Genomic DNA, 26012 nt, shown 5'->3' with positions numbered 1-26012 from the left:
TATTATTTGACTGTAGGGTGCATCCTAGGGTGCATCCATACTTTCCTATTATAGCACTCTGATACCACTTTAACTGCCATGGTTCCAACCTATGGAATCCTGGATCTGTTGTTTGGGGAGGGGCTAAGAATTCTCTGCCAGAAAGCTCTAGTACTTCACCTCAGAGGAATGCAATAGAGAATTTGACATCCCTCATCAAACTACAATTCACAATTTAGTGTGGAGCTACGACAGTTAAATTGTTATAACTATACAATGTGGATACACCCCTAGAAATAACTGGAATCTAAAGACAGAAGGATACTCATGCCTGGAAAGAAAAGTGATTATCGTTCCCCTTTAAGAACTTTGTTGCTACTTTCTGGATCAAAGGCTGTCCTAACCAGCTAGACCCCTGGCACATGCCTGCAGGTTGCATACTCCACCACGACTGACCTCCACAAGCCCTTTGCCCTCCACACACACACTTTATCCATACCTTCCATGTCTGTGATTCTCACTGTGGCACTGCTCACTGCTTCACCATGTTGGTTCTTAGCCACACACCTGTAGATCCCAGCATCATCAGCTTTGCTGTTGCAGATCCGGAGGCAGCCATATTCCTCCTCCTCCTCTTCTTCCTTATCTTTCTCCTTGGTGGAGACAATCAGTACCTTCTCCTTGTACCAGCTCAAGCATGGCTGGGGGTTGCCGATCACAACCACCTTCAGCAGGATGTCGTGGCCAATGCTGAACGCTTCATCCTTCAGCTCCTGTAGGAAGACTGGGGCTGCTGCAGGGCCTTCTTGCTCAGCCGTGACTTTGGCTCTCTTAGGAGGGATGGCAGGGCTTGGTGGGGCTCTTCCTAGGCCTCGTCCCCGTGTCCCCCCAGCCTCTTCATTGGCTTGGTTGACGTTCTTCTCTCCCAAGGATTTCTGCATGGCTACTTGGGGACCAGGGAACTTAGGTTGCTCTGACATGGTTCTCCTGGATTGTTACAGTCCTATTCCATCAAAGGCCCTCACCCAGGACTCAGTGATCTTACCAGCCCCACGGGGCCCAGCCAAGCCCCCCAGTAGCTGTTCCCCTCACTTGATGTTCACCCTCTGTGTGTATGCGCATGGCCCCCCAGCTCCTGGGTACCTGCCAGGGGGCATTGACGTGGTTCCAGGTGCCTGCCCACCCAAGCCGGACAAAGTCCCAGAAGGTCATTTCTCTGCCAGCCAGGGGACTATTTTTAGGTTGGTCTCAGGTTGCAGCCAGCCCATCCGAACACACCAAGGCAGAGGGAATCCAACAGTTTGCTGAGGAATCAGCCTTCCCAGTTTGCCTCTCACCACCTGCTCCCCAAACCTGTAGGTCTAGAAATCTTTACTACCTCTTAGTGGGCCTGCAAACCACATACTCCCCCAACCCTGCTTTTGGGGGATCCCAGGACAAAAGAGTCCCACCCTCTGTGCAGTTTCCCCCTCTCCTCCTCCTCCCCCCAAGTACCAGCTGCTGTCTGATGTGTCACATTCCTTGAACCAAGCTGAGAAGAGCAGAGCGTATGACTGGGGTGACTTAGCTTCTCTAGCAAAGATAGACATGGGCGGATGGTGCTTTCCATATTAGTACTGGACAGCAAGGAGGAACAGGCCCAGCTCTCCCTTCCTCGTTCCTGCATAAATCATGTTAAGAGTATAACTTTGAAAAGTGATTCGGGGACTACTGTTCCAAGAACCCCTTAACATGCCCATTGGCAATAATAGCTTGGGATTCTGGGAATTGTAGCCCAACAGCTACCTTTGCAAGCCCTGATCACCTGGAGTATCAACTGTGGAGACTGTGTGTCCCCTCTCTGGCCCAGGGGCACCAAAAAATTCAGAATGCTACTGGGGGTGGGAATAGGATTTTCCAGATTTTGCCAGCTGTTGTCACCGCCACTTGCCTTCATTTCATTCCTTTGGAAGACTGTTGGTAATGATTTCTTAGATCTGCATTAGGGCCTGTGATTTATTTTTAATTGATATGTAGTTTCCTATAGTTTTCAGGGCAAACTTTCTCCTGTCTTTTTTTTTTCCTTTTTTAATTTTTAGAGTTATAGTCAAAAGTGCTGTTTCACAGATGCATTATAACTCTAAATTTTTAAAAAGAAAGAAAGTTGGAGAGGAGAAGGGAACAAATTGTTCCACTGTGTCTTGGAATTAAAAAGAAACCCACTTAAGGGTGGGGGTAAAATCTTGCAACTGATGTCAAGAGCTGGTAGGAGATAGTCCAGGACAACAGAGATGTCTCTTGGATACTCAAGCATCAACAACCTGAGAACTACAGCAACAAATACCACAGCCTCCTGACCCATTTGCCCCATCTGGAGGAGCCCAGTCTCAGACAAACATTTGTCCACAATGTTGAGTCTATAGGAGGCAACATACAGAAAGCTCCTGGGTAACATCTGTAGCATGGCCAGGTCCAAATCAAGGTACAAAGAGTGAGGCAGCATTAGATTTCTGTTAGTGGGAAGAAAAGTAAATGAGACAGAAAGAGAGAAGATAGCCAGGGAAGAGGAGGGGTCAGACCAGTTTTGAGAAATATGCGGTCCTGGCCCCTATGAGCCTCCTCCCCAAAAGATCTTTGATTGCTGCCAGGGGCCTCCCCAGTCTGCTCAAAATGGACAGTAGCAGTCCTACAAGCTACCAGGAGACGTGGTTCTCTCCTTTGATACTATCCTCCCAACACATATCCTTTTTATGTCCAAAATAGTACTTTTACCAAAATTTTAAAAAGTGGGAGTGACATTCTGATCATTTCTTGTTTTATAAAATGGAGGAGGTACAACCTATTAGGGATTGTGGCAGCTGGGAAACAGGATAGATATAACCACTGGATCCTCCATTGCCTCTAAGTTAAGACTCTTGACATACAACATGGTACACCTGGATTCAAATTCCCAATCACCCTTGAAGTTTACAGGGTGATCTTGGGCTAGCCAGCTTATCTTACCTCACAGGCTTGTCGTGAGCAGGGACATAGCCAGGATTTTAGGAAGGGGGGGTCCAAACTAAGTGCCACCATTATATTGGGGCTTGGGTGCAGCGGCGCAGCAGCATGCACCATTCATTTTTCTAACGGAAGGGGGGTCCGGACCCCAAGAACCCCCCCCCCTTGGCTATGTCCCTGTCGTGAGGACAGGATGGATGGCAGAGAACCATGTGTCCTGTTGGTGACCCTTCTTGGAATGAAAGATACTGTAAGTAAACAGAGCGAAAGAGACAAGATCTGAGATTTGTGGGAGAGAGTGAGCCACAGTGGAGGCACTAACAGATGTTACCAGAACTAGAAGTAAAATCGAAGAAAATCAAGCACAGGGGAAGTAAGGATGGGGATCATTTGGTGAAGGCTGCAGGGAAGCAGAAACACAGACCCAGCTAGAGCTGGCTTAAGGATCTGGGGGCATCTGCTAAGTCTGGAGAATCCAGGGCTCCAGCAACATGAAAGATTGAGTTGCACTTGAGGAACCCTGACAGAAATGTTCAAATCCAACCAGATTCCCACTGTATGGTTTCTAATAGCTAGCTCCGGCAGGTGGAAGAGCACTGTGCATAACACCAAAAACTGAAGCAAATAGCCTAAATTGATGGAGAGTAGAAAATACATAAAAGCAAGAATAGTATCAAATACCACCCATCCTGCTCTGGAGCACATCTTGGAGAACTGTAGCAGGTTTGTGGGCAGAAGGATGTGGGAAGACAAACCATAGTATGTTTTGAACTGTGCTGCCACCCGCTGGAGAAAAAGTTGTCTTTGGAGCTGCTGAGAATTTACTTAGCCACAGAGGAGAAAAGAGTCCAAAGAGGAAAAGCTAGCAAAGCAGTGTATTTCCTTGGACCTAGCAGATTGTTTTAACTTGTTACAGTGTTTTAAAAAGTTTTTGGTGGACATTTGGGTCCAAAGAAAGCTTGTCTTTAAGGGGATGAAAAAAGCTAGACTTCCATATGTGTTCTTAGGAGAGGTCCTGCTTGTAGGACTTTACCACACCAGCCTGCTGCCCTGACACACTTGGACTAATTTAAGAATGGAAGCATACTTATTTGGCATCATTTCTTATCACACTTTCCCCCATGATAGCACTTTGGCAATCCATGATCTCGTGATCCATTTTCTGCATTGCTAAACATCGCCTTCTGGGAGGAAGGGTAGGAATGAGCTATCACGGCTGCCAACTGCCTCCCAAAGTTGTCTGCTTGTGAATGTGATTACTCCTCTTCACCCCTCCTGAAGCATGGAGCTGCTGTGTGCACATTCACAAAGTGGCCCTGCGCAAGCAATGAAGCCACCAACCACCTCCCAAGCCTGACTGCAGCATGAATGCGCACACAGCAACTGACTTGGGGAAGCTGTTGGCAGCCATGGTCACTGTCAGGGGGAGGGAGAGCGGAGCAGAATCACACCCACTCATATCATACAACTACCTGAAAAGCAGAACTGCAGTGAAAGGGACCTATTTCACAAAGCTGGTAATGAAACAGCAGCAAGATTAGAAGCCTATTGATGGGTTTTGTCCATCAATGAAAAGGTGTGCTATAGTAATGAATAGCATGCAAAGCAGCAGCAGAACAGACACAACGTCATGCAATAAATACTATTCAAAGATGCTTTTTAGTCTTGGGTGATAAAGTCCGTAATCTATCCAGGGCTTGTCTACATCTATCCCCTCTAGAAAGTGTAAGTGTGGGAGACTACTATTAGATTGTAGAATGGGAAATGCTTGGTTTGAAAATCAACTTCTCTATGAATTCACTGATCTTTCTGCCTCTCTTCCCTCTAGCATAATAGAGGGACTAATAATGTTAGCTTGCTTTACAGTATAGTTGTAACGATAACTGAAATGATATCTGTAAAATGCTTTGAACTTGACTGTAGAATGCTAAATGTTATAGATCTTGTCCAAGGAAAGACCTCTTGTGGCTTCAAGCTCTTTGGAAATGTTCAATTAATTTGGAGGGGAGGGAACAGGGGGAAAAAATCAGAGACTAAAACAAAATATGTTAACCTACATGTTTCTTATTCTCCAGTTCTGTTTCGGCCCCACAGAACCTTGTTAAATGAAACTTGTTAAATTTCAGAAAATTCCAAGTAACACACAATTAATTTATTGGGTAACACAGGTTTTTAGAATATATGTATAACAAAAAGCTGATATTCCACATGGGTTCAGAGAGCCTTCTGACAAATTGGATGAAGATGATAGAAGTCATCATAGGGGAAGAGAAGAACCTGTAAAGAACATGTGATTCTGTCAGAGACTAAAAACAGCTAAATATAGGTGTGTTACAGTCTGCCGGCGCTTCTGTTTGCTCCGTTGCCTTCGCTGGGGCCCTCCAAGAGGACCGTTGCCTTCGCTGGGGCCCTCCAAGAGGCCTGTTGCCATCGCTGGGGCCCTCCAGGAGGGCTCCGACGGCAGCAGCGGGCCTCTGGGAGGCCCGTTGCCTTCGCTGGGGCCTCCAAGAGGCCCGTTGCATGGCTGGGGCCCTCCAAGAGGGTTTCCGCGGTGGCAGCGACCCTCGGAGGCCGTTGCCATTGCTGGGCCCTCCAAGAGGGCCCCAGTGACGGCAAAAGGCCTCCCAGAGGCCCGCTGCCGCCGCTGGAGCCCCTGGAGGGCCCAGCGACGGCAAAAGGGCCAGCAAAGAGGAGGAGGCCTCCAGCGCTGGCCCCCCACCGGCTTTTTTGCCGGCCTGTGACAGGGCCGGGGGCCCCGCCAGGGGCCAGCAAAGAGGGGGAGGCCTCCTCACCAGCGCTGGCAGCCCCCGCCGGCTTTTTTGCCAGCCTCTGATGGGGGCTGGGGCCCCGTCAGGGGCCAGCAAAGAGTGGGAGGCCTCCTGTGCTGGTGGCCCCTGCCGGCTCTTTCCCGGCCTCTGACAGGGCCTGGGGCCCCATCAGGGGCCGGCAAAGAGGAGGAGGCCTGGCCCCCGGAGGGGTGGAAGCTCTGCCCCCGGCATGTGGCTCTGCCCCCATAGGGTGGAAGCTCCACCCCCCGGCTTCGGGCCCCCCAGTTGTGTAAGGGATAGCAATCCGGCCCCCGGCTCAAAAACGTTGGCTACCCCTGATCTATAAGGCCAGTAGTCAAGATCCTGTACAGTTTTATTATGGCACAAGTATACACCAGCATAGTTCAGCATGAATTCCACTGCTGTGCAACCACCAATGCAGCATGCACCATGGCCTTGGTGTTATGATTTGCATAGTAGTCAAAGAGCTTACCAACCACCAAGTCAAAAGTGGGAGAGCGGACTGAGTGTGTACCTTGCAGAATGGTAGGCTGAACTAGGGTCACATTTATGCAACATATGAGAAAGCACAAATGTTTGTGCAACTATTTTTACACTGGAAGAGTAAATGATATCATAGAATCAATGGAGATTATCACACAGAGAAAAAGGACAAGAGAGAAGTGCTCCCATCCTTATTGCACGATTGTTCAAAAGATATCACACAATGTCCCATGATGTCACACTTATCCTGCCCTTCTCCCCTCAATGAAGTGGAATGATCCTGTCACTTTTAGTCAATGGTAGTTTCCTGTTAATGAAAAGTGACAGCACCATTCCACTTTGTTGATGGGAGAAGGACGGGATGAATGGGACGTTGCAGGATGTTTTGTCATAATCTTTGAAAAATTGTGCAGTAAGGATGGGACCATCCCGCTTCTCTCCAGTCCTTTTTCTCTGTATGATAAACTCCATAGAATCATAGAGTTGGAAGAGACCACAAGGGCCATCCAGTCCAGCCCCCTGCCATGCAAGAACTCACAATCAAAGCACCCCTGACAGATGGCCATCCATCTCTGTTTAAAGATATCCAAAGAAGGGTACCAAAACAGAACTCTAGTGTCTATGACAGTGTTCCCTTATCTTCCAGTGATTAAACAGCCAACAACCTCTCGTCTCCTCTCTTCTTCCCTTGCTGAGTTAATTGAGTACTTTTACACTTTGATATTCCTTTCTCCTATTTTCACCTCTCCTACCTCTGTGTTCAAGCCTGCTTTTCTTACAATATGTTCTGTATATCAAGTGATCAGGAAGGGTGGTGAGATATAGCCTTATAACCTTAGTAACCTTAGTAACAAACAAACAAAAGTTCAGTTATTCACATTTTTCTCATGACACCTGTTAATTTCAGCAGATTCAAACCAACACTGGAATCTCCTTAGTGACTTATACTAGTGTAACTGGGGGTTATACTAGCATAACTACCTTTGCCAAGCTTGCATAAAGAAGTGTTCAGTATCTCTGTCCAACATTTCCCCCAAGCTGCACAATGGCAGATGGACCACAATGGCAGCTTGGATGGTAGAAGTGTCCTCTGTACCATCAACTAGTTGTCAGGTGTCTCACACGCAGAGAAAGACCTCCTGAACCTTCCTGCAAATCAAATAGGATCTCATCCTGAGACTCCATACTGGTTTGTCCTATTTCTATGCTTTTTAAGAGACAGGCCTCAGCTACATATATGTATTTTTGTCTTAATCTTTGGTAAATAACCTACAACTTTGTAGGGTTGGTCCAGAAATGTGTGTGTGTGTGTGTGTGTCACGTGAATATTTTGTAATAGCAATGTTAGAGTAGGTTTTAAGGTTTTATTGTTGATGATTAATGCAGGGGTGTTGGTGTTGGTGGTGATTATATGGTTGTCAATCAGTTGTCTTTCAGGTTCTCCTGACAAAGATAGCTGAAACACCCTGGGAATGTATTATTCGTTGCATTATAATTGCACCTAAATGGCTTTTGCTTCTTGCATTTCCCCTGCTCTTTTGTGCAGCCCCCATTCTTTTGAATGAAGAAATAATAAGCCAGATCTTGTACTGCTCAGGCTGTGCTCATATTAATAAAGGAAAAATAGGTTATTCAGAAAAGCAAAGAGGTGAACTCCTGGACTGGGCAATTATGCTTTATGCACAGGATTTCTCCTCCCTCTTCATCACACAAGAAGAGCCATTTCAATAAAATCATGAGGTCTTTAAAAATGGAGTAATAATACTTAATATTTGCACAGTGTTTTCAAATAATCATAACATCTCACCTGCACGTGTAGGTGTAACTGTATATCAACAACCCTGTAAGGAGATGATGGGTAACTCATAGCCCTCTAGACTGCAGCTCCCGGCAGCTTTCATTATTTGCTGTGCTAGCTAGACCTGGTGGGAGCTGCAGCCCAAGAGCCTTTGGAGGGCCATAAGTGGTCCCTCTCTATTGTAAGGTAAGTACAGTCAGCCCTCTGTATTCACAGATTTTTTTTAAATCCATGGATTCAAGCACCCACCATTTGAAAATATTTTTAAAATGTATGAATTCCAAAAAGCAAACCTTCATTTTGCCATTTTATATAAGTTGTCACCATTTTACTATGCCATTATATTTAATGGGATTTGAGTGTCCATAGATTTTGTTATCCACAAAGGGTTATTGAACCAAAACCCAACAGATACCAATGACCACTGTAAATTGTGCTCCAAATGTGAATGGGATGGTGCAATTGATAAGAGACATTAGCTTGCCAAAGACCACCTACATACCCTCCAACTGTCCTGATTTGGCAGGGACAGATCCACTTTTCCAGCTGCTTTTAAAATATCCCAGTTTCTTTCTCTTCCTCCCACTTTCCTCATTCAGCTCACTTCATTTGCTGTAAACTGAATTAACAGTGGGAAATTAGTTTGCACTCAACTCAAGAGGGGAGAGAGGAAAGGGCAGAATTTTGTTCTTCCCAGCAAACTGTTGGGAAGCACACTGCTGCAGCCTCTCATAGCACGTGTGTTTCTTCCTCATTCACAACTTTTGTCATCTTGATTAAATGTTGGGTGTTGCTTGGCCATATGTGTCCCAGTTTTTATCTGTTAAATACTGAGAGGTATGGACCTTGTGGGTACATGACAGAAGCCAGAATCAAACCAGGGGATTCTCCATTGTGGTACACCACACTCAGTGAATGAGACAGACAATATAGCAATAGCAATATAGCAAGTACATTTCTATACCACTTATCAGTGAACTAGCTCTCCCTAAGCGGTTTACAATGTGTAAGCCAATTGTCCCCAACAAGCTGGGTACTCATTTTACAAACCTATGAATGAATGGAAGGCTGAGTAGACCTTGGAGCCCACCTCTAGAATCAAACTTACATTGTTGCTACAGTGCCAGCATTTAACCACTGGGCTAGCAGGGCACCTTAATGCACCACCAGGGCTCCAATATGTGGCTGTTGATCTATAATGGTTGTGTGAAGCAGGAATTTCAGCTGTTACTGCTTTTCTTATTGTTGCATTGTAGCATTTGCTAAAAAAAAAACTCTCTTCAACACAACTTCTAAAGAACAGCAGCTGGGCCTTATCTTAATTGGCATGTGGCTATAGCCTACACAGGATCCTCTCTAACAGGACATTTGACAAATAGGGGAGGCAGGAAATGTAGAGTTTCCATTTTCAGCTTTCTGTATCTGTGTATAAATTTCCACTTCACTGTTCATACTGAATTGAATAAGACGGAAGTGCCTTCAGCTTTCCTGTTGTCTCCCTGTTGCCAAAAGTCCAAAAACCTTTGTCCTTTGCCCTACTTGTGTTCTAGACAGGGAGAAATCCTTCTCCCAATGGCATTAAATGCAGAGCATCCTGGGATTGGATAGCTGGGTGGGGAAAGCAATTTATGGTAATGATTACTTGGATAAATGGCTCAGGATACAAACTTTCCTTTATAAGCAACTGGAATTGAAGCCCATTTTTTAAAAAAATTAAATACATGGAATTATTATATTTATTAACTTTATGCTGCTGTTTTTACAGTTGTTGATGAGGTTTGAATTTGTTGTGTTAAAGTATTTTATTAATGGTAAGCTGCTTTGCAAGAACTAGATCCTTATTTTGTACAATTTTATGCAATACATCAATAAAACATTAGCTAGGGGACTGTTAAATTTAAACACAGTCATAGAAACATTCAAGAGCATTTTCAAAATACTTATGAAATGTGTCTATTGTCTGTGCAGCACTGTTTCTATAGCCTACACTTCATCACACCACTGTTAAAATCATGGAGTTGTAAGGGATCCCAAGGGCCATCCAATCCAACCCCCACCTGTGCAAGAATCCACAGGCAAAACATCCCTGAAAAGTGGTCATGCAACTTGTGTTTTAAAATCCCAGAGGAGGACAGTGAGCACTGGTGAACAGTGTTTACCTTCAGGAAATTATTTGTAACATATAGTTTCCTTTATCAAATTTAAATTTATTTATGTAATTTAAAGTCATAGGCTCATGTCCTAGTCTTTGGAACAGCACAAACAAGTTTGATCCATCTTCCACATGTCATATCCTTTTTCTTCCCATTTCCTCTCTTGAATATCCAGGTCAACATATGCGAATCCCTCATTTGTCATGGATATTGCTTTCCAGAACTTTTGTGATCTTGGTCATTTCAGAGCATGTGTAAACTGTGGTGTCCAAAAATGGACACAGTATTCTGACCAAAGTAGAATGGACTGATATTACAGTATATACTATACTTCCATTGATGTAGTGTTTGCTTGCATGGGCTTTGTTCACCACTGTATCACACTTTTGACTCAAGTTATACTTGTGGCCCATTAAGGCCTGTGGTCAACATCAGTTTTACTCACAAGTGGTAGTCCATGAGCTATATAGCCTGTTGGTCCACAGGAAAAATTCAATGTAAGAATGAAAGGATTGCAGCCAGTTGGAATAAAAATGGTGCTGGCCTCTTCCTGGGAAGCTGAAGAAAAATCTCTTATGCTCCCCTACACCAATGGCTTAGGAAGCATTAGTCTAAATCATTTTGGCATCAATGGCTGTCAAGCCAGGTATTCTTCAGCCTATATCTGAGCATATACTGAAGGCATAACAGCCGTCTTTGGGTTAGATACTGGCAAATCCAGGTTTTTAACATTGTTGTTAAATCATCTTCTACACTGTTCTTGCCCAGCCAAGAAGGGGGGGGGGGAAGAAAGGGAAGAAAACAAGTTTTGTGCTCCATGGTTTATTAATCACTTGGCAGAACCAGGTATGTGCTGGGGTAGGAAGGTTGGGGGCATACAGCCTCTCTCCATCTCCTCTCTTCTCTTTCATTCGCACCCACAAACTCTCTCACTCCCTTTCTCTCCCCCATACCCATCACCTGCTAGTTCCTTCTCTTCTCTTGTTCACCTCCCAGAAGACGTGTAAAAAGCCATTTCAGCTGTCCCTATGGGACAGATTTGGGATAGGGATGATACTCAAGGCAGGGAAGCCTCTACTAGTGCATGCATCTGCCCCTTGGTGTCCTCCTCCCGTCCTTAGTGAACCTAAAAGTTCCTATTTCAGACTAGGAGCTTTTCTCTGCAGCAGGAGGAGAGTAATTAACCTGTTAAGAGTCCAAGCCTTCTACCCTAGTCAACTCTCCTGTGGGGTTCTGACCCTCCCAACCTCTGCCCCATGCATTGGATGGAACTTCCAACTAAGGTGGAAGTCCAAATCTTTGTCTAGGATAGCAAGCCAAGCTACCTTTTGAGCTGGAGGGACAGACATTCCTTGAAGCTACAGATACAACCCCATTCCACCCCATCCCCATAGAAGGAGTCCTGCTCCAACATGAGGAGGCCAGGTAGGCAAGGATCTTCCATGGCTTTGGTCCCCGAGGCAAGGCTAGGCAATTGGCACCTCCTCGTTTTCTGGGCAAAATCCACTTTTCCTCCTTCTTTCCTCTATCCCTCTATGGCCTGCAGACTAATCCCATTAATGCTGCAGTGGGAAGGCCTTGAGGGATCAGGAGGTGTGCACCTGTGTTCAGGTTGGGAGTGCTCAGGTTGGGAGCTACACACAAGTATCAAGGCACTTTTATGTGGGTCAGTACATGCAGAAATACATTCATGGAGAAGTAGGGGGAGAGTTCTGTCTGCAGGCAGTGGTCAGAGCTTCAGTTCCTACAGTAGCAGGAAGCATCTCCCTCCCCTCAAACCAACACATGCACGCATGCACACATACACATACACGCACAGCAGTGCCTCTCTTTTAGTCCTCTTCCCTTCCCTAGCTTCCAGGATAGGAAGAGCAGAAGGGGAGCAGAAGGAGAGAGGCTTGGGAAAACTGGGAGCAGGGAGTGCCTCACACATGTGGCTGTGTGTAAGGCTCTCCCAAGGTGTTGTCACAGAGTAGTGGGTGTGAAGGAGAGTGTGTGGGAGCCCATGATCCCAGGTCTTTGTGTGTGGGAGGGAGAGGGTTTAGATGGGCCCGTTGCCTCTCTGTGGGTGACAGGATCTACAGCATCTCATGTTGCTGCTGCAGGGCTTCACTAACCACCTGTAAAGTGAGAGGGAGAGAAAGGATTAAGACAAATCCTGACCACCTCAGATACCCTGTGCCTGCTTGTAAAGTAGCTGGGCCTTGTGCCTACTCCCAGCTGTGTCTTGCATTCCCTGTTCCCACCCACCTTCCAATAGTGCAAAACTAATCATACACAGTCAAGGATGTACTAAAATATCGCTTCAGTTTTTTGGTAAGTACTTAATGAAATTTGCAAATATTTGGGATGGGATGGTACTGGTGTTTAGCACATTAGAGTGAGAAAGAAACCAGGACTGAGAGATTCAGCCATTGTGAAGGCTCAGGCTCTTTGACTTTAATTCTTAAAAGGCTAGGTTTTAATCCCCATTTATTCAGCCATGTTAGTGCTGAATTAGGGTTGCAACCTGTTTTCTTCTGAGAGGCTTCTCACCTGTAATAAATATATGGCAGGTAAGTATACCATGGCCCTCTCCACACTGTGAACAACTGTATCTTTTGAATATGGCCAGTGCAGATTGGAAATAATCTCATTTCACCCTGTGTTTTAAGAATCCATCCAAAATTCACATTTTCTTCATATTCAGGACACTAACAGATTCTCCCATCCTTGTTTCACAGCTGTAGGAGACAGTGAAAGCTAATCTCATGTCTCTCTAGATTACAACATCAATAGGTTGAGACACATCAAAAGAGTCAGCTGTTCCCTCTTCCAGAGGACAAAAACTGAATCCATAGTTCAAGGCCACTTCAATGGTCCTTTCACATATTTACCCACTGACCACCAAACCAAAGCTCCCTCATACCTTCAGCCTTGCCCACTCACCTCCCCATCACGTGTCTCAATGGTTTTGATAGTCACGGTCTTCTTAGTGTGGACCTCAGAGCTTCGCTGCTCTGGACTGGTTTCTGTAGGGCAGAAAGAGGCATCAACTGGGTAACTGTAGGGCTTGGAGCAGGGGGAAGGAAGGGACCGTAATGGGAAGGGACCATAATCAGCAAAACCAAGGTTTGTGTTATAGCTAGCCTGATGAAGAGTTCTTGGAAAGCTGAGAGCTTGCTCATAAATTCATTATATATTGGTTGATTGGGGTTTTTAAAATAAGATGTATTGGTATGCTGCAGATTTTGTTAAAACTGACTTTCCCCTTAGAGACCCAACGTGGCTGGCTTAGCTTTTTGTGTTCTTACATGTGTGCTCATACAGAAGAAATTGATGTGGACACTCTTTCCTCACTTTGAAGACACACACATACACTCATACAAATACAGAGTAACACAAGTTCAGCAGACTCCTGGTACTTCTCACCCCCACACATAATTGCATGTGCTTTTATAGTACATTTTCAGATCACTCTCCTCATTTCTTTAACACTTTCCCATAGAAAGGGGCTTACAAAAACTGGGGAGAAACAGGTGCCATGCTCACAATATGTAAATAGACCTGCCCTTCTGAATCAATAGATCACGTCTTGTAGAAGCCATTTGTGTCAAAGCAAAGCATCCCCAGACCCAGCTGTTTGCTCAGTTAGATGCTTCTGCAGCAGCCAAAACAAAGCTTGAAGTCAGTGTTGGAATTACAAGATCTATAATGATCTGTGTTTGAACTTTTGCCAAACAAACTGTTTGGATAACGTATTGTCGACAGAAGGTTACCCAAAAAGAAAACTGATTTGCATGAAGATTCTAAATCTCACTCTGAACACGAAATTGAATTACTGTATGCTGTATACTCTTGTTATCAAATTTCTGGTATAAGGAATGAAGCATCAGTGATGCAATTTGGGAAATGTTTCAGTATCTTAACCTTTGTAATACAGTTTCTATACATGATAATGTACTGTTGTTTCGATATTCTCTTTGAAATGCAATGGTGATCTTGGATTTTAGTTTTGTTGGGGTTTTTTATCACCACATTTCACAGGGGTTTTGTTAACTTGTGATGTCAAACATGAGAAAAGGAGACTGAGGAAAAGCAGACTCTGCTCATTTCAGGAGATGGTTAAATATCTTCAGATAGAACTACATACTGTGTACAAATGCATGTAACAAAGCAAGAAGAGCCAGCTGCAGAGTGTAAAGTGAGTTTTTAAAAACAATTTGTTATATAACATATTGCAAAGCCCCAATAAATAATTCATTACTGTAAACACTACATTCCATTAAAAAATATAAACCATTGTGTTACTCATTATATTGGTCATCACTTTTCTGTCCCTTAAAATTAAAAAAAAACCTAGGATCAATAGAATGGAATCAAATTTGAAAAATTCAACCCACATGACTCTAAAAATGCCATTAAAAATAAAAAAGTAACTAACATGAATAATGTTACAGACACACTCACACACATACAATGTTGTTCCCACTCATTGTGTTACTTCTGAAGGAGGCAATCCTACACTCCTATTACTTCCATCCTTGGGGGGAAAATGGGGGAAGGGGGTAACAATGAGATGCTGCTACTTATAAAGCATTACCTCTACTGTCCTGTTGTAGAGAGAAGCAGTTTTGGAACAGAGATATGGAAAGTAGAGGAAAGAAAATCAATCTTTCCTCTGCTTGCCCCTCTTCCCCCCCCCAGTGCATTTGAATTGCTAATCTGTTTCCTACTTAAGCAGTTTTAGGCATCTCTTTATCCCTTGCAAAAATGCAAATATATTTTTGGAACTGCAAGAGGAGAAAGAGGCTTGTGGGAGACAATGACTGAAGTGGAAAACACCCCTCACTTCTTTGTCCAAATGGCTCTCATCAGACTTTTTCCCCCTTCCAAAAAGCAGCTTATGGTAATGGCAAGCAAGAAGAGGGGAAAAGTATTGCTTGTATGAAAAAAGTCATCCTGCCCCCATCTGATGTGACCAAATTGAGAGCCAACATGGCTTGATGGTTTGAATGTTGGACTAGGACTCTGGGAGACTGGGTTTCAAATCCCCTCCTCAACCATAGAAGCCCACTGGATGGCCTTGGGAAATCATACTCTCTCAGCTTCAGAAGAAAGCAAAGTCAAATCCCTCCTGAACACATTTTGTCAAAAAAAACCCTGTGATAGGTTCACCTTAGGGTTACCATAAGTCTGAAAGGGCCAGATGGCACACAACAACAACAAAAGTAATGTTTATGTGTGATTCCCCACTAGTACTACTGCACCTGTTTTAAATGTAAATAGTAACTGGCAGGGATACACACAGAGACACACAGATCCCTGGGTCTTACCCAACTCCTACTTGTACAAGCCAGAGTCCAAGCTACTTACCTCGGAAGTTGATGGCAGAAAAGGTTTGAATGGGCAGAGAAATTCTGCATGAAAAAGAAAGGTGAAGAGAGTCAGTGCACATGCTGGTGCCACCCTTCCTATATTCAGCACTGGCACAACCACCCAAAAGCCTCTCCTTGTCTTTCCTTTTGTAAAGCTGAACAGACTGCACTCCTTTTGCTTGCTTATGGAAATGTTTTTTTCTATCTTGTTATTATTTCAGTAATTGTGCATTCTCTTCTCATTCAGTAGCATTGTAAAACATGGACCTCTGAAGGCCAAAATGTTCAACACAAGGAGAACAAAGGTATAATGTGGCCCTGAGAGACTAATTGGACAACTTCTCAAGGTGGGAATTCAGACTCATCAGCTGTCACTAAAGATAAGGAAAACACCTTCTGGCTACTCACTCGCTATTACCAAACTCAAGAATTATGCTGGGCCTTTGCTCCATACTAAGAACTTATGTCTAGTTCTCAAGATTTGCTGCCTACAGTTCCCCTATAGCAAAGTACACTTGCTATAGGATTCATCTATCCAATTGTCCAAAGAATATGCCAGGACTTTATAAATCATTCACAGACGCACAACACTCACCTGCTCTCTTCACCCTCTAACAGCTTGCGGTAGGTAGCAATCTCAACATCAAGAGCCATCTTGACATTGAGCAGGTCCTGATACTCGCGCAGGTGCCGTGCCATCTCATCCTTCAAGTGTCGGATCTCCTCTTCAAGCCTTTGGATTGTGTCCTGATAATTGCTAGCCTCTCCAGCAAAGCGTTCCTCCATCTCTCGCATCTGCCTCATCAGGGAATCATTCTGGAAGCAACAGGAGAAATCATCCTTTCAACTCTTCTGTGTGCTTGTGTGTGTACTGAAGAGAGCTTGGGAAAGTTATTTTTGGACTAGATCTCCCTAAAAATCAATTCAAAAATGCAATTCAACTAATTCAAAAGGTTGTAATCCCAAAAAATAACCTTTCCATGTTCTGGTATAGAAGACACATACCAGTGTCCCACAAGTTTCCTTGTCCTCTATTTTCAGTTGAAAATTGTGACAGTACAGTGGAAGCAGTAAAGCAGCAGCCATTTTGGATGAGCAAGAAAATGAAAGAACTAAACCTGAGACATGAGGAAGAAGGAGGCAGGGGTACCGAGAGTGGCGTTTAAGAGTGCACAGCTATCACTGAAGCACCAGAAAGGAACAATTTTGTAGCCTATGAAAGGCAGGCACATTTCTTCCTCCTGCATGTTGGATACAGGGAATGAAATGAGCTACCTTATACTGACTGAGGCTTTCAAACCAGCCTTCCTCAACATGGTATCCACCAGATGTTTGGGCCTACAACTCCCTTCAGCCTGTTAAACATGGGAGCTTGCAAGCTGAAACATCAGGAAAACACAAGGCTGGAAAAGACCGCATTAGTCCATCTAGGCCAGTTTTATCTATTGTGGCTGGGAGATATTGCAAAGTCTCCTGATATCTGTGATCCTTTTCACTGGAGATGCCAAGACTGAACCTGGAACCTCATCCATGAATCATAGAATCATAGAAAAGTATGCATTCTGTGACCTATAGAAACTGGAAGGAGCAACTTTACCAGACAGCAAGGCATAAATGCAGCTGTATTCCACCATCCGTGTAAAAACAGATTCCTAACAGTATCCTTCTTGTATATTGCATAGCTTCCTACATTGCACCTGGGCTGAACAGCAAGTTATCATTTGGGTTGAGTATTTTGGGGTCTAAAGCACTCCTCAATGTAAAATTGTTGGATTCTTAAACCTGTTTCCAAACACCAACTTGGCATTGCACCTCACCGTGCCCTTGAGTGCATCAATCTCACAGGTGTATGACTGGATCTGGTGCCGGTATTCCATCATCTCCTGCTTGGCTTGGCGTAGAGCATCATTGTTCTTATTTGCTGCCTGCGTCAGGTCAGACACCTTTATGCAAAAAAAAAAAGGAGGGGAGGAGCAGGTGAGACATATGTTCAAATTCACATGGGAGATGGCCACCACAAAGGTTCCCCAGCCCCACAGCCAATCTAAGTCCTCCTTTTGACCCATACCTTGGACTTATACCATTCCTCAGCCTCAGAAATGTTCTTTGCAGCAATTGACTCATACTGAGCACGTATATCACGCAATGCTGCTGTTAAGTCTGGCTTTGAAACATCCATCTCCACTTGTATTTGCTGTTCTTGCATCTGTGATTGCAGTTCTCTGATTTCCTGGAGAACCAAAGACAAGATCAGAACCAGTGTACTAGGAGACTACTGAAAGCCTTCTTTTATTCCCTGTTCCACCATCTTCTCTACTACCATCATACTCCATTTTCCCCATCCCTTTCCTTTTTATAGGGCAAAGGTGAATAATGTAAATCTGTTGAGCCAAATGTGGCCCTCTGGACTTCTCCAGAAAGCATAATTATATCATGGTTTTCTGGTTTATATGGGGTTTTTCCCCATTCTAAAATGTTCCAATGATTCTCCCAAGGCTTAGTGTCTGACAGTGAGTATACTGAAATATACAGTACTGGTATCTTTGATCCCATGACCTGGCCACCACCGGAATGCAGTTCCCAAGAGCTTCTTCAAAACAAATCCAGTCCTTCAGCTCAAAAATGTTCCCTTGTTGCAAGGAAATCCCAGGAATCATTTCTGTTGAATCCCACCACCCCTAAATGTCCCCACCCCTTCCCATTTGCCAGGCTCTCTTTTCTAGCAGCCCCGCCTTCAGATGTACTGAGCCACAAGAACAGTCAAAAGTCCACACTTACCTCTTCATGCACCTTTTTGAGGAAGGCAATTTCTTCTTGCAGTGATTCAATACGCCTCTCAAGATCAATTCGGGCCAGAGTGGCTGCATCAACATCCTTTGGTGGCAGAAAAGAGTAGAGAAGACTTAAGTGGAAATAGATATGTGCAATGGCTTATCTTTTGTTGCAGGAAAAAGAGGAATTAAACTACTCTTTAAGGACATGCCTCTGAATAGCCCATGAAGCTGTGGCCGCTGCCCTCTGCTCTCCAGCCTACACAATCAGGGACTCTGGCCAATACTCCAAACCATGTAGGAGGTTCCCCAGGAAATGAGTGGGAAGACCCACCGCTCCAGCCCAGTTCACATGATCCTTGGGCAGAAGTCCAGACAGCCATTTATTAACCCAGAAGCTGGCATTCATGACTGTGGTGAGACAGCTGCTCTAGCACTCTGCCTCCCTTAAGTAAACTCCATGTAATTTCAAGTAAGCCACAGCCGATCAGTAAAAAGTGGTGGTGAGGCACTGAATGGATTTGCATGTACTCCTGGGGGAATACTTCAGCAAACACTTGGCTTTTGGCACTCCGAAAGGAATGGGAAAATATTTGCCTAGATAAAACACAGGGGACCAACTACATGTCATACAAAAATACAGGCCTCATTTATTTGTGTGTGTGTGTGCGTGTGCGTGTGTTTTTGTGTGGATTTGTGAGTGCATGGTTGTGTTTGTTAAAACAGCAGGGGGCACTGCTTTAATTCCAGGCCAGCAATTAATTTTGGAAAGAGACTGGAAAATGGCAATAGACAGATGGGGAGAGAAACAATATACCTTCATGAGTGCTACGTAAAGGAGAACTCTCTCTTTTTTTGGCTCTCAAGAATGCAGTCAGAGCCAAAAAAAGAAGCTTCTATCATTCAGAAATAGGAGCCAGTGGCTTTGGACAGTGTTGATTTTTTTAAATGAGCATTTCCCCTTACCATTATATGCAGTACTACAGGAAAGGTCTGAACTTACAGCTCTGAAAGCAGCTAAGTTGTTCTCTGCTTCCTCCTTGAGATGAATCTCTTCCTGCAGCCTGTGAAAGTGAAACAGAAAGATTGGAAGGAAGGTGTCAGAAAGCTAGACTAACCAGCTAACACTCATGGCAGGCCTTTTGTTTTCCTGCCCACCACAGCACTCCAAGGGGCAACAAGGTCTTTAACTCCACCCAAGCTTGAGATCTGTGACTTTTGAGATTCCCTTCAAGCAGCAAGGATAATATCTGCATCTGGAATGGGCAATTCTCCTGAATTCCAGGGGGTGGAGAGAGAGCTGGCTGAGGGCCAGGCTGGAGAGCTAGAGGAACATGTCCTCTCATTGCCTGTTTTAGTCAAAGTCTCAAGCACAAAGGCATGAGCTCATGGGTAGATAATGCTCACTCCCCCTTTCCCTTTTAGGGTAGCAGAGATTTTGCTGCTACATCAAGTGCAAAAGCTAGAGGCCTGGGAAGGAGGAGGAAATGGACGGGAGAAGGATGCCAGCTTGTAAGAGTATAGGCTGGGAGTCCTGTTCCCCACATTCTGAGGAACACCAAGCACTCTACACCCAGTCTGGGATATCTAGAATTAGTGTGTGTATGACATGGCGGTGACAGATGGCATACAACTGAGCTGCTAGACTACCAGGATGGAGTGGTGTTCTGGGCACTGTGGCATCCCCTACATCAGTGCTTCTTAAGCTATTTGGAGAAGGGCTGGCAGAGTATTTTCCCCCAATGTGCTAGGGACCAACACTCATATCCCCAACTGTCTTGATTTGACAATTCCAATGACTCGCTTACTGTCCCATTTCCAATTGCTTTTAAAGTGTCCCAGTTTATTTTTCCTACTATCTGCCTTTGCACTCAGCTTAAACCTTTAGTATAAACTGAGTTCCAAGTGTAAACGTAGTTTGCACTCAAATTAGCGGGGGGAGGGGGGCTTGCACTTTGCAGTGGGCTCAGGCAAAATCAAACTGCTGCATACTCTCCTAGCTTCTGTTTTCTTTTTCAGTCATAATTTCTGCCATCTTAACCACACTTTGATGTTACATGGCCACATATGTCACAGTTTTTATCTGTGAAATGTTGGATAGTATGGTACCCTATTTGCACCTAGTGATAACAATGATTTCCTGTTTTCCTTGAAAGTCTCCATGGACTAGCAGCCAATGGCTCATGTGGGCCTCCAGCCCACAGATTACCTCTTTGAATAGCACTTACCTACAGGGTTTTGACACAAAAGACAAGCTGTGAGGATCATTATAGCTGTGGTGTACTGGAAAGAAAGACATCTGGGACCCAGTTCTTTGCAGATTATATGTGTCATCCTCTCTCTCCACCCATCCTCTGTCAGAAGCCTTTTCTCCCTGACTACTGAACTCTACACTACCTGCCCTCATATATCCCTTACTACGCAATTGCAAATGGAGATTTTGAGCCCTAGTGTGCACAATGCATAGTGCCAGCAAGCTATCATAATTGCAAACTTTAATGTTTACAGTGCCAGGGCTTGAAATGGTAACCTTCTTTCCCTACAGGATTCTTGTTTAATACTGCAGATACTCCTCTTTCTTTCTTTTTCTGGTCTGGTGGTCAAACACTGCAAGATGATGGCAAGGTAAAGAACACACTGCCTCTATGATTGCAATGCAATCAGACTTTCAGTGGAACTGATTTACAACAATTCCCCCCAGTGTAATTGGGGTTTGTGTGTATATACATATATATGCGCACAAACATATTTATGCATTTGTCAGAGCTGAAGTCTGCAAGCAAAATGCCCAGCTTGCTTTTGGCTTTGAAAAGCCAAGGTCTGAAATGATTCACAGATGTTCTGGGACCCAGAAGGCTATTCTAGTGTAGTCTGTTTGGTCCCTGGGATCCTCTGACAAGATTTCATCTTTCCTTTCAAAAGGAAATGCCAAAACTTCCTGTCATTGGAGTTCAGACTTGCTGGATTACCATTCCAGCTATATCCAGTTGTTCCTTGTCTGTCACAGAAATCCTCATCCTGGCCATTGCCACAGCATTGAAAACTAGGCCAGATCCTTCCTGAAGGAGGCTACCTTGATCTTCCCTCCTCAAGAGTTTAATTTTCTAATATGCATTGTAATCCCACTCAGTACCACACTACACTTTTATAATGCTATTATTCCACTTTTACTGCTATGGTTGCCTCATGTGGATTTCGAATTGCTCTCCAGCTGAGATTCCAAATGCCCTTGCTTAAACTTCAAATCCCAGGATTCCACAGGAGGCAGCCGTAGCAGTAAAAGTGGAATAATACCACTATAACAATGTAATGTATTCAGGAGGCACCACCTAGAAGCCATTGCAACTCAGAAAAGTGCCAGGAGAACCTAGGAGCTAAAGGAGCCTGTGCCTCACTTGCTTGCTGATGCCTTTTAACCAACTTGCTGGTTTGTGGTCAGCTTTATTTTCCTCCTCTGCTTTTTCTGATCTTTAATATGGACAGAAAAGAGTATTGCTGACATTCTGGTATTGCTATCAATTATTCTGACCCCTTCAATTGAGGAGTAGTCATTAGGGTTACCACCTTCCCCTTCTGTTTAAAATGTCTATGACAGGCGCTAGTACAATCGATTTGGCTTTCACAGTGGCTGAATTTCTGCTGGCATAGCTGCATTTGCTGGAATCCTGTGTTCTGTGTTGATGTTAAAGAGATAAACACCCCTCTCAAAGTGCAGAGAAAGGTGTGCTACATGTCCCACTATGGGCCGCCCCAAAGTGTTTGCAAAGCCAACCCTAGATAGTAAGGGGGTCTTGCAGAATTTTCTGATTTAGAGAGAAAGAAGGGCCAATAGGCTCGTTCCCCATAATTCTTTTCCACAGAGAGAGGGGTTAGAAATCATGGCACCAGGAAATAATGTTTTTGTGAATGGTAGACATTTTCGACAAGAGAGCCAGTGGTGGAGTGGCTAGAATTTTGGACTGGGACTTGAGAGTTCTTTCTATTGGGTGGCCTTGAGCCAGATACTCTCTTTCAGCTTACTCTACCTCACAGGGTTGTTGTGAGAACAAATTGGGGGAAAGTAGAACATAATCTCTGTACACTTTAATCTCTTTCATCTAATTGGAGGAAAAGTGGAGTATAAATGTAATGAACAAAGAGATGGTCATATTCACATAGCTATGCCTCTGCAAGTATAATTCTTAACTATTCATGGCAGAGCCTAAAAATAAGAGTCTGCTGTTATCTAACAAATAGATAACATTTGTGATATCAGGCCTGGACTCAGTCCAGCCCATCCCATAGGATAAGAGTATTGTAACAATATTTTATTATTTCATCTAGCTGTGGCTGTACCAACCTTATGAGTTACTCCATTATCATAGTCACTTTTAAGGAAACCCTAGGCCAGGGGTAGGCAACCTGCGGCCCGCGGGCCGGATGTGGCCCCGCAAGGCCTTGGGACCGGCCCCAGCCCGGTCCTGCTGCCGATTGCCGCCGGGGCCTTTGGGGGGCAATTGTCTATAGAAACCTCAGAAACATGCATTTATATTAACATTTTTTAAAAAATCAGCAAATTTTTTCACGTGTCCTCCATTTTTTTAAAAAAAGTGTCTTCCATTTGAAAATTTTGTCCTACATTTGTCCTGGTTTATTTATATAGTTAATGTTTTTAAAAAAATTATTTAATTATTTATTTTTTGGCTTCGGTCCCCCAGTTGTCTGAGGGACAGTAACCCGGCCCCCGGCTCAAAAAGGTTGCCTACCCCTGCCCTAGGCTAATCAGTCCTGCCCATGTCATGGACCCAGTAGAAGAGCAAGGATATAAACAGAAACTGTAAAGAGGAAAAGGCCTTAAGAGTAATCCCAAGTGCAAGAGACAATTTTAAGAGTAAGAACATCCACCTGTTTAACTTAGCAAAAAGAAAGGTCAAAAAGTGATCTGATAAGAACCAGTAAGCAGCTATTAGTGTCAAATTGCTTAAAGACCCTCCTCCCAATTTCTGACATGGCCCTCATATGATGTGGATAGTCAATTATCCATAAGGTTCAGCTCCAAACAGAGTTGTTTAACAAACACAATTTGTTAATTTAAAAAAAAAAATCTGCATTGGAGGCAGATGGTGAAGTCTCAGCAGTACACTGTGTGTTTAAAATTTAGGACAATCTAATCCAAATACTATGAAGATTCAAAGAACATTATTCTTTGCTCTCACATTGAAAATCTTATGTTAAAACCTGAATACAACTTTTAAAAAATGAACCTCTCTGTTAGGATAACTGCCCTGCCTATGTTAAGTTTTTAAACTTTATAAATATAGACAGTGAAAAGAAGATGTGAGGCAAGGGGTTTGTATAGCAGGGAAAGCAGCACCATCCTGGGACACACCCTGTTCTAAGAATAAGTAACTTGTCATGGGTCCTGGGGCCTTTGCATTGGGGCTGGAAAAAATGTGACCATTCAAATTCTGTTGGGCTGCTACTGCCCTAGCCAGCATAGCCAATAATGAGAGAGTTACAGCCCAATAATATCAATTATCAAAATGCTCTAGATGGAGGAGATGTCTTGCAGTGCCTCAGGAGAACAGTTGCCAAGTTGTCTGGAATGTGCACAGTTCTAAAGCATCAAGTCCAGCTGGGGCTCTCAAATCAGCTCTGATAAAGACAAGAAGCTTATCTCCATCAAAGGATGGAAAAGAGTTACCTAAGGGCGGCATGGGGTCTCAGGCAGGGACTGGCAGGATGGAGGTGGTGATGGCAGCAATGAAGCAGACCTGCTTGGAGAAAGATGTGCAGCACCTGCATGAAAAATACTCTACATGGGCAAGGCATGCTCTTAGGCCATGGCAAAGCTGACATGAGATACATAAGCCTGAGTATTGCTTTTGGAGGTGGCATGGAAGGGGAAACAAATCTACCATTTGCTGCCTTTTCTTTTTTACTCCACTGGAGAATAATCAGAATAAGGGACAGAATACCTGTTCAGAACCAGGAGAAAAGTCCAGGAGTGCAAGCTCTGAGTAGTCTGAGCTTAGCCAGGTTTGACAATAAGTTTGTGGCAGCAAGGAGGCCCTTACCCCCCATCTCACCTCTGCTTCAGCTTCTGAAGGTCATCCAGCAGATTGTCCCTCTCCACATCAACACGTGCCCGCTGGTTGGTCAGCAATTCCACCTGGCGTCTCAGCTCCCGCAGCTCTTCTTCATACATCTCGGCCACCCGTGTGGGCTCCTTGCCTTTGAGCCGGTTGACTTCGGCCACCATGAGCGCATTCTGCTGCTCCAGGAAACGTACCTTCTCAATGTAGTTGGCGAAGCGGTCATTGAGCTCCTGAAGCTCTACCTTCTCGTTGGTTCGTGTCTGCAGGAACTCCTGGTTCATGGCATCGGCCAGGGAGAAGTCAAGGAGTTCCCCAGCCCCCTGGTAGGCTGAGCGCAGTGGAGCTGAGTAGCTGGCTCGGAAGCTAGAAAGGCTGGATGGGGCAGCACTGCGGGACACTTGGTAGACCCGAGAGGAGACGGAGCTGGCAGAGGATCCCTTGGTGCCAAAGGAGGCCCTTGGGAAGGAAGGTGAAGCCGCCCCGCCAAAGGTCCGGCGGTACGAGGAGAGCCTCTGGCTGGAGGAGTAGGACTGGCTCATGGTGGTGGCTGGATAGGACAGAGGCAAAAAGGTTAACAGCTGCTGCTCTGAGTGAGCAAGTTGGAGTCGGGAGAGAGATCTGAGCTCTCGCTATTTGTATCCCTGAGTCTTGACATCATTGAACAGTCCCCTCCCTGCTTCCCCCTGTTCCCAGATTGGAACAGCTGTGGATTCCTCTGTCAGTTAGTTCAGTGAGGAATCTCTTGTGGGGATGGGGTAGGGAGACAGACAGACAGATAGCAGCAAGTGAGTCATGGGATGCAACAGTTCTCTTCCGCTTGGCAACAATTGGGCCAAGGCTGGCAGAGAGAAGATAGGGATGGATGGGCCCAGAATGTGACCCTGGGCCTCAACAGTGATGGGTCGATAACATGAAGGAGGAGCAAGGTGGTTATGTGGAAAATGCCAGGTTTGGAAAGTGAAAGGATTGGGGATAGGAGGGAACAGTGAAGGAACAGGACAGTCTCAGTAATGGAAAATATTTTCCAGTGTGTAAACAGCTACACAAAGACCATGTGCTAGGAAAAGAAAAAGAAAGAAAGAAAGAATATATTAGGACATATAAATCGCATAATAGTTACTAAAAATAAAGGTCACTATTCAAATCTTTCTTACATGCCTCCTCAAGATTTGGGCATGGAAAGCAAGTTCTTGTGGGTTAGAGCAAAGCCAAATTGCTAGAAGTATTTATTACAGAGGTCAAAGAAATATATCTCAGAGGAGTTGAACCATATTTAACCCTACATCCAATCCAAGTGAAATAGACCAGTCTTCTTGTGGACTATGTCCCATTTACGTCTCTGGAGACCAGGGTTTGAATCCCTGCTCAGCCATAGAAACTCAGTGGGTATTTTGGACAAGCCACGTTCTCTCAGCCTCAGAAGAAGGGGAAGACAAACCTTCTCTGAACAAACCTTGCCAAGAAAACCCTATGATAGGTTTGCCTTAGGATCATCATAACTTCGAAAAAACTTGAAGGCACACAGCAACAGAATATGGTGTATCCTGTGGGCTGTTCAGTCCAAATACATCCCCCCTAGGCATGGAGAGGGGATGTGAAATAAGGAAAGTAAATAATCCTAGAGAT

At 44.5% G+C, this 26012-nt stretch overlaps 2 protein-coding genes across 2 annotated transcripts in view; both read right to left on the bottom strand.

Annotated features, from left to right (window-relative positions):
- Positions 1-1155, bottom strand: part of SPEG (striated muscle enriched protein kinase) — a 174049-nt gene extending 172894 nt beyond the window's left edge. Inside the window, 1 exon segment of the mRNA XM_042458763.1 lies at positions 479-1155. Coding sequence (XP_042314697.1) covers positions 479-959 — 481 coding nt within the window. The 5' untranslated portion in view covers positions 960-1155.
- Positions 1156-10987: 9832 nt separating this feature from the next.
- On the bottom strand, positions 10988-25001 carry DES (desmin). The gene is made up of 9 exons (XM_042475723.1): positions 24378-25001; positions 19313-19373; positions 18317-18412; positions 17607-17768; positions 17356-17481; positions 16134-16354; positions 15537-15580; positions 13110-13192; positions 10988-12301 (listed from the first exon to the last, which is right to left on the bottom strand). The coding sequence occupies exons 1-9, from the start codon at positions 24923-24925 to the stop codon at positions 12260-12262; spliced, it is 1383 nt and encodes a 460-aa protein (XP_042331657.1). The 5' UTR covers positions 24926-25001; the 3' UTR covers positions 10988-12259.
- Positions 25002-26012: the final 1011 nt, after the last annotated feature.

The sequence above is a fragment of the Sceloporus undulatus genome, chromosome 1 (assembly GCF_019175285.1).
Source record: "Sceloporus undulatus isolate JIND9_A2432 ecotype Alabama chromosome 1, SceUnd_v1.1, whole genome shotgun sequence".
Lineage (NCBI taxonomy): Eukaryota > Metazoa > Chordata > Lepidosauria > Squamata > Phrynosomatidae > Sceloporus > Sceloporus undulatus.
The sequence above is the reverse complement of the archived record's forward strand: the minus strand, read 5'-3'. Positions and strand labels throughout refer to the sequence as shown.

Excerpts from the sequence above, each read along its gene's own strand:
- DES (XM_042475723.1), bottom strand. The coding sequence starts at position 24,925 with ATGAGCCAGTCCTACTCCTCCAGCCAGAGGCTCTCCTCGTACCGCCGG. Across the intron at positions 16,355-17,355 it reads TTGATGCACTCAAGGGCACG|AATGATTCCCTGATGAGGCA; the intron begins GTGAGGTGCAAT and ends TGTTGCTTCCAG. Across the intron at positions 12,302-13,109 it reads TTGAGACACGTGATGGGGAG|GTGGTTAGTGAAGCCCTGCA; the intron begins GTGAGTGGGCAA and ends CTCACTTTACAG.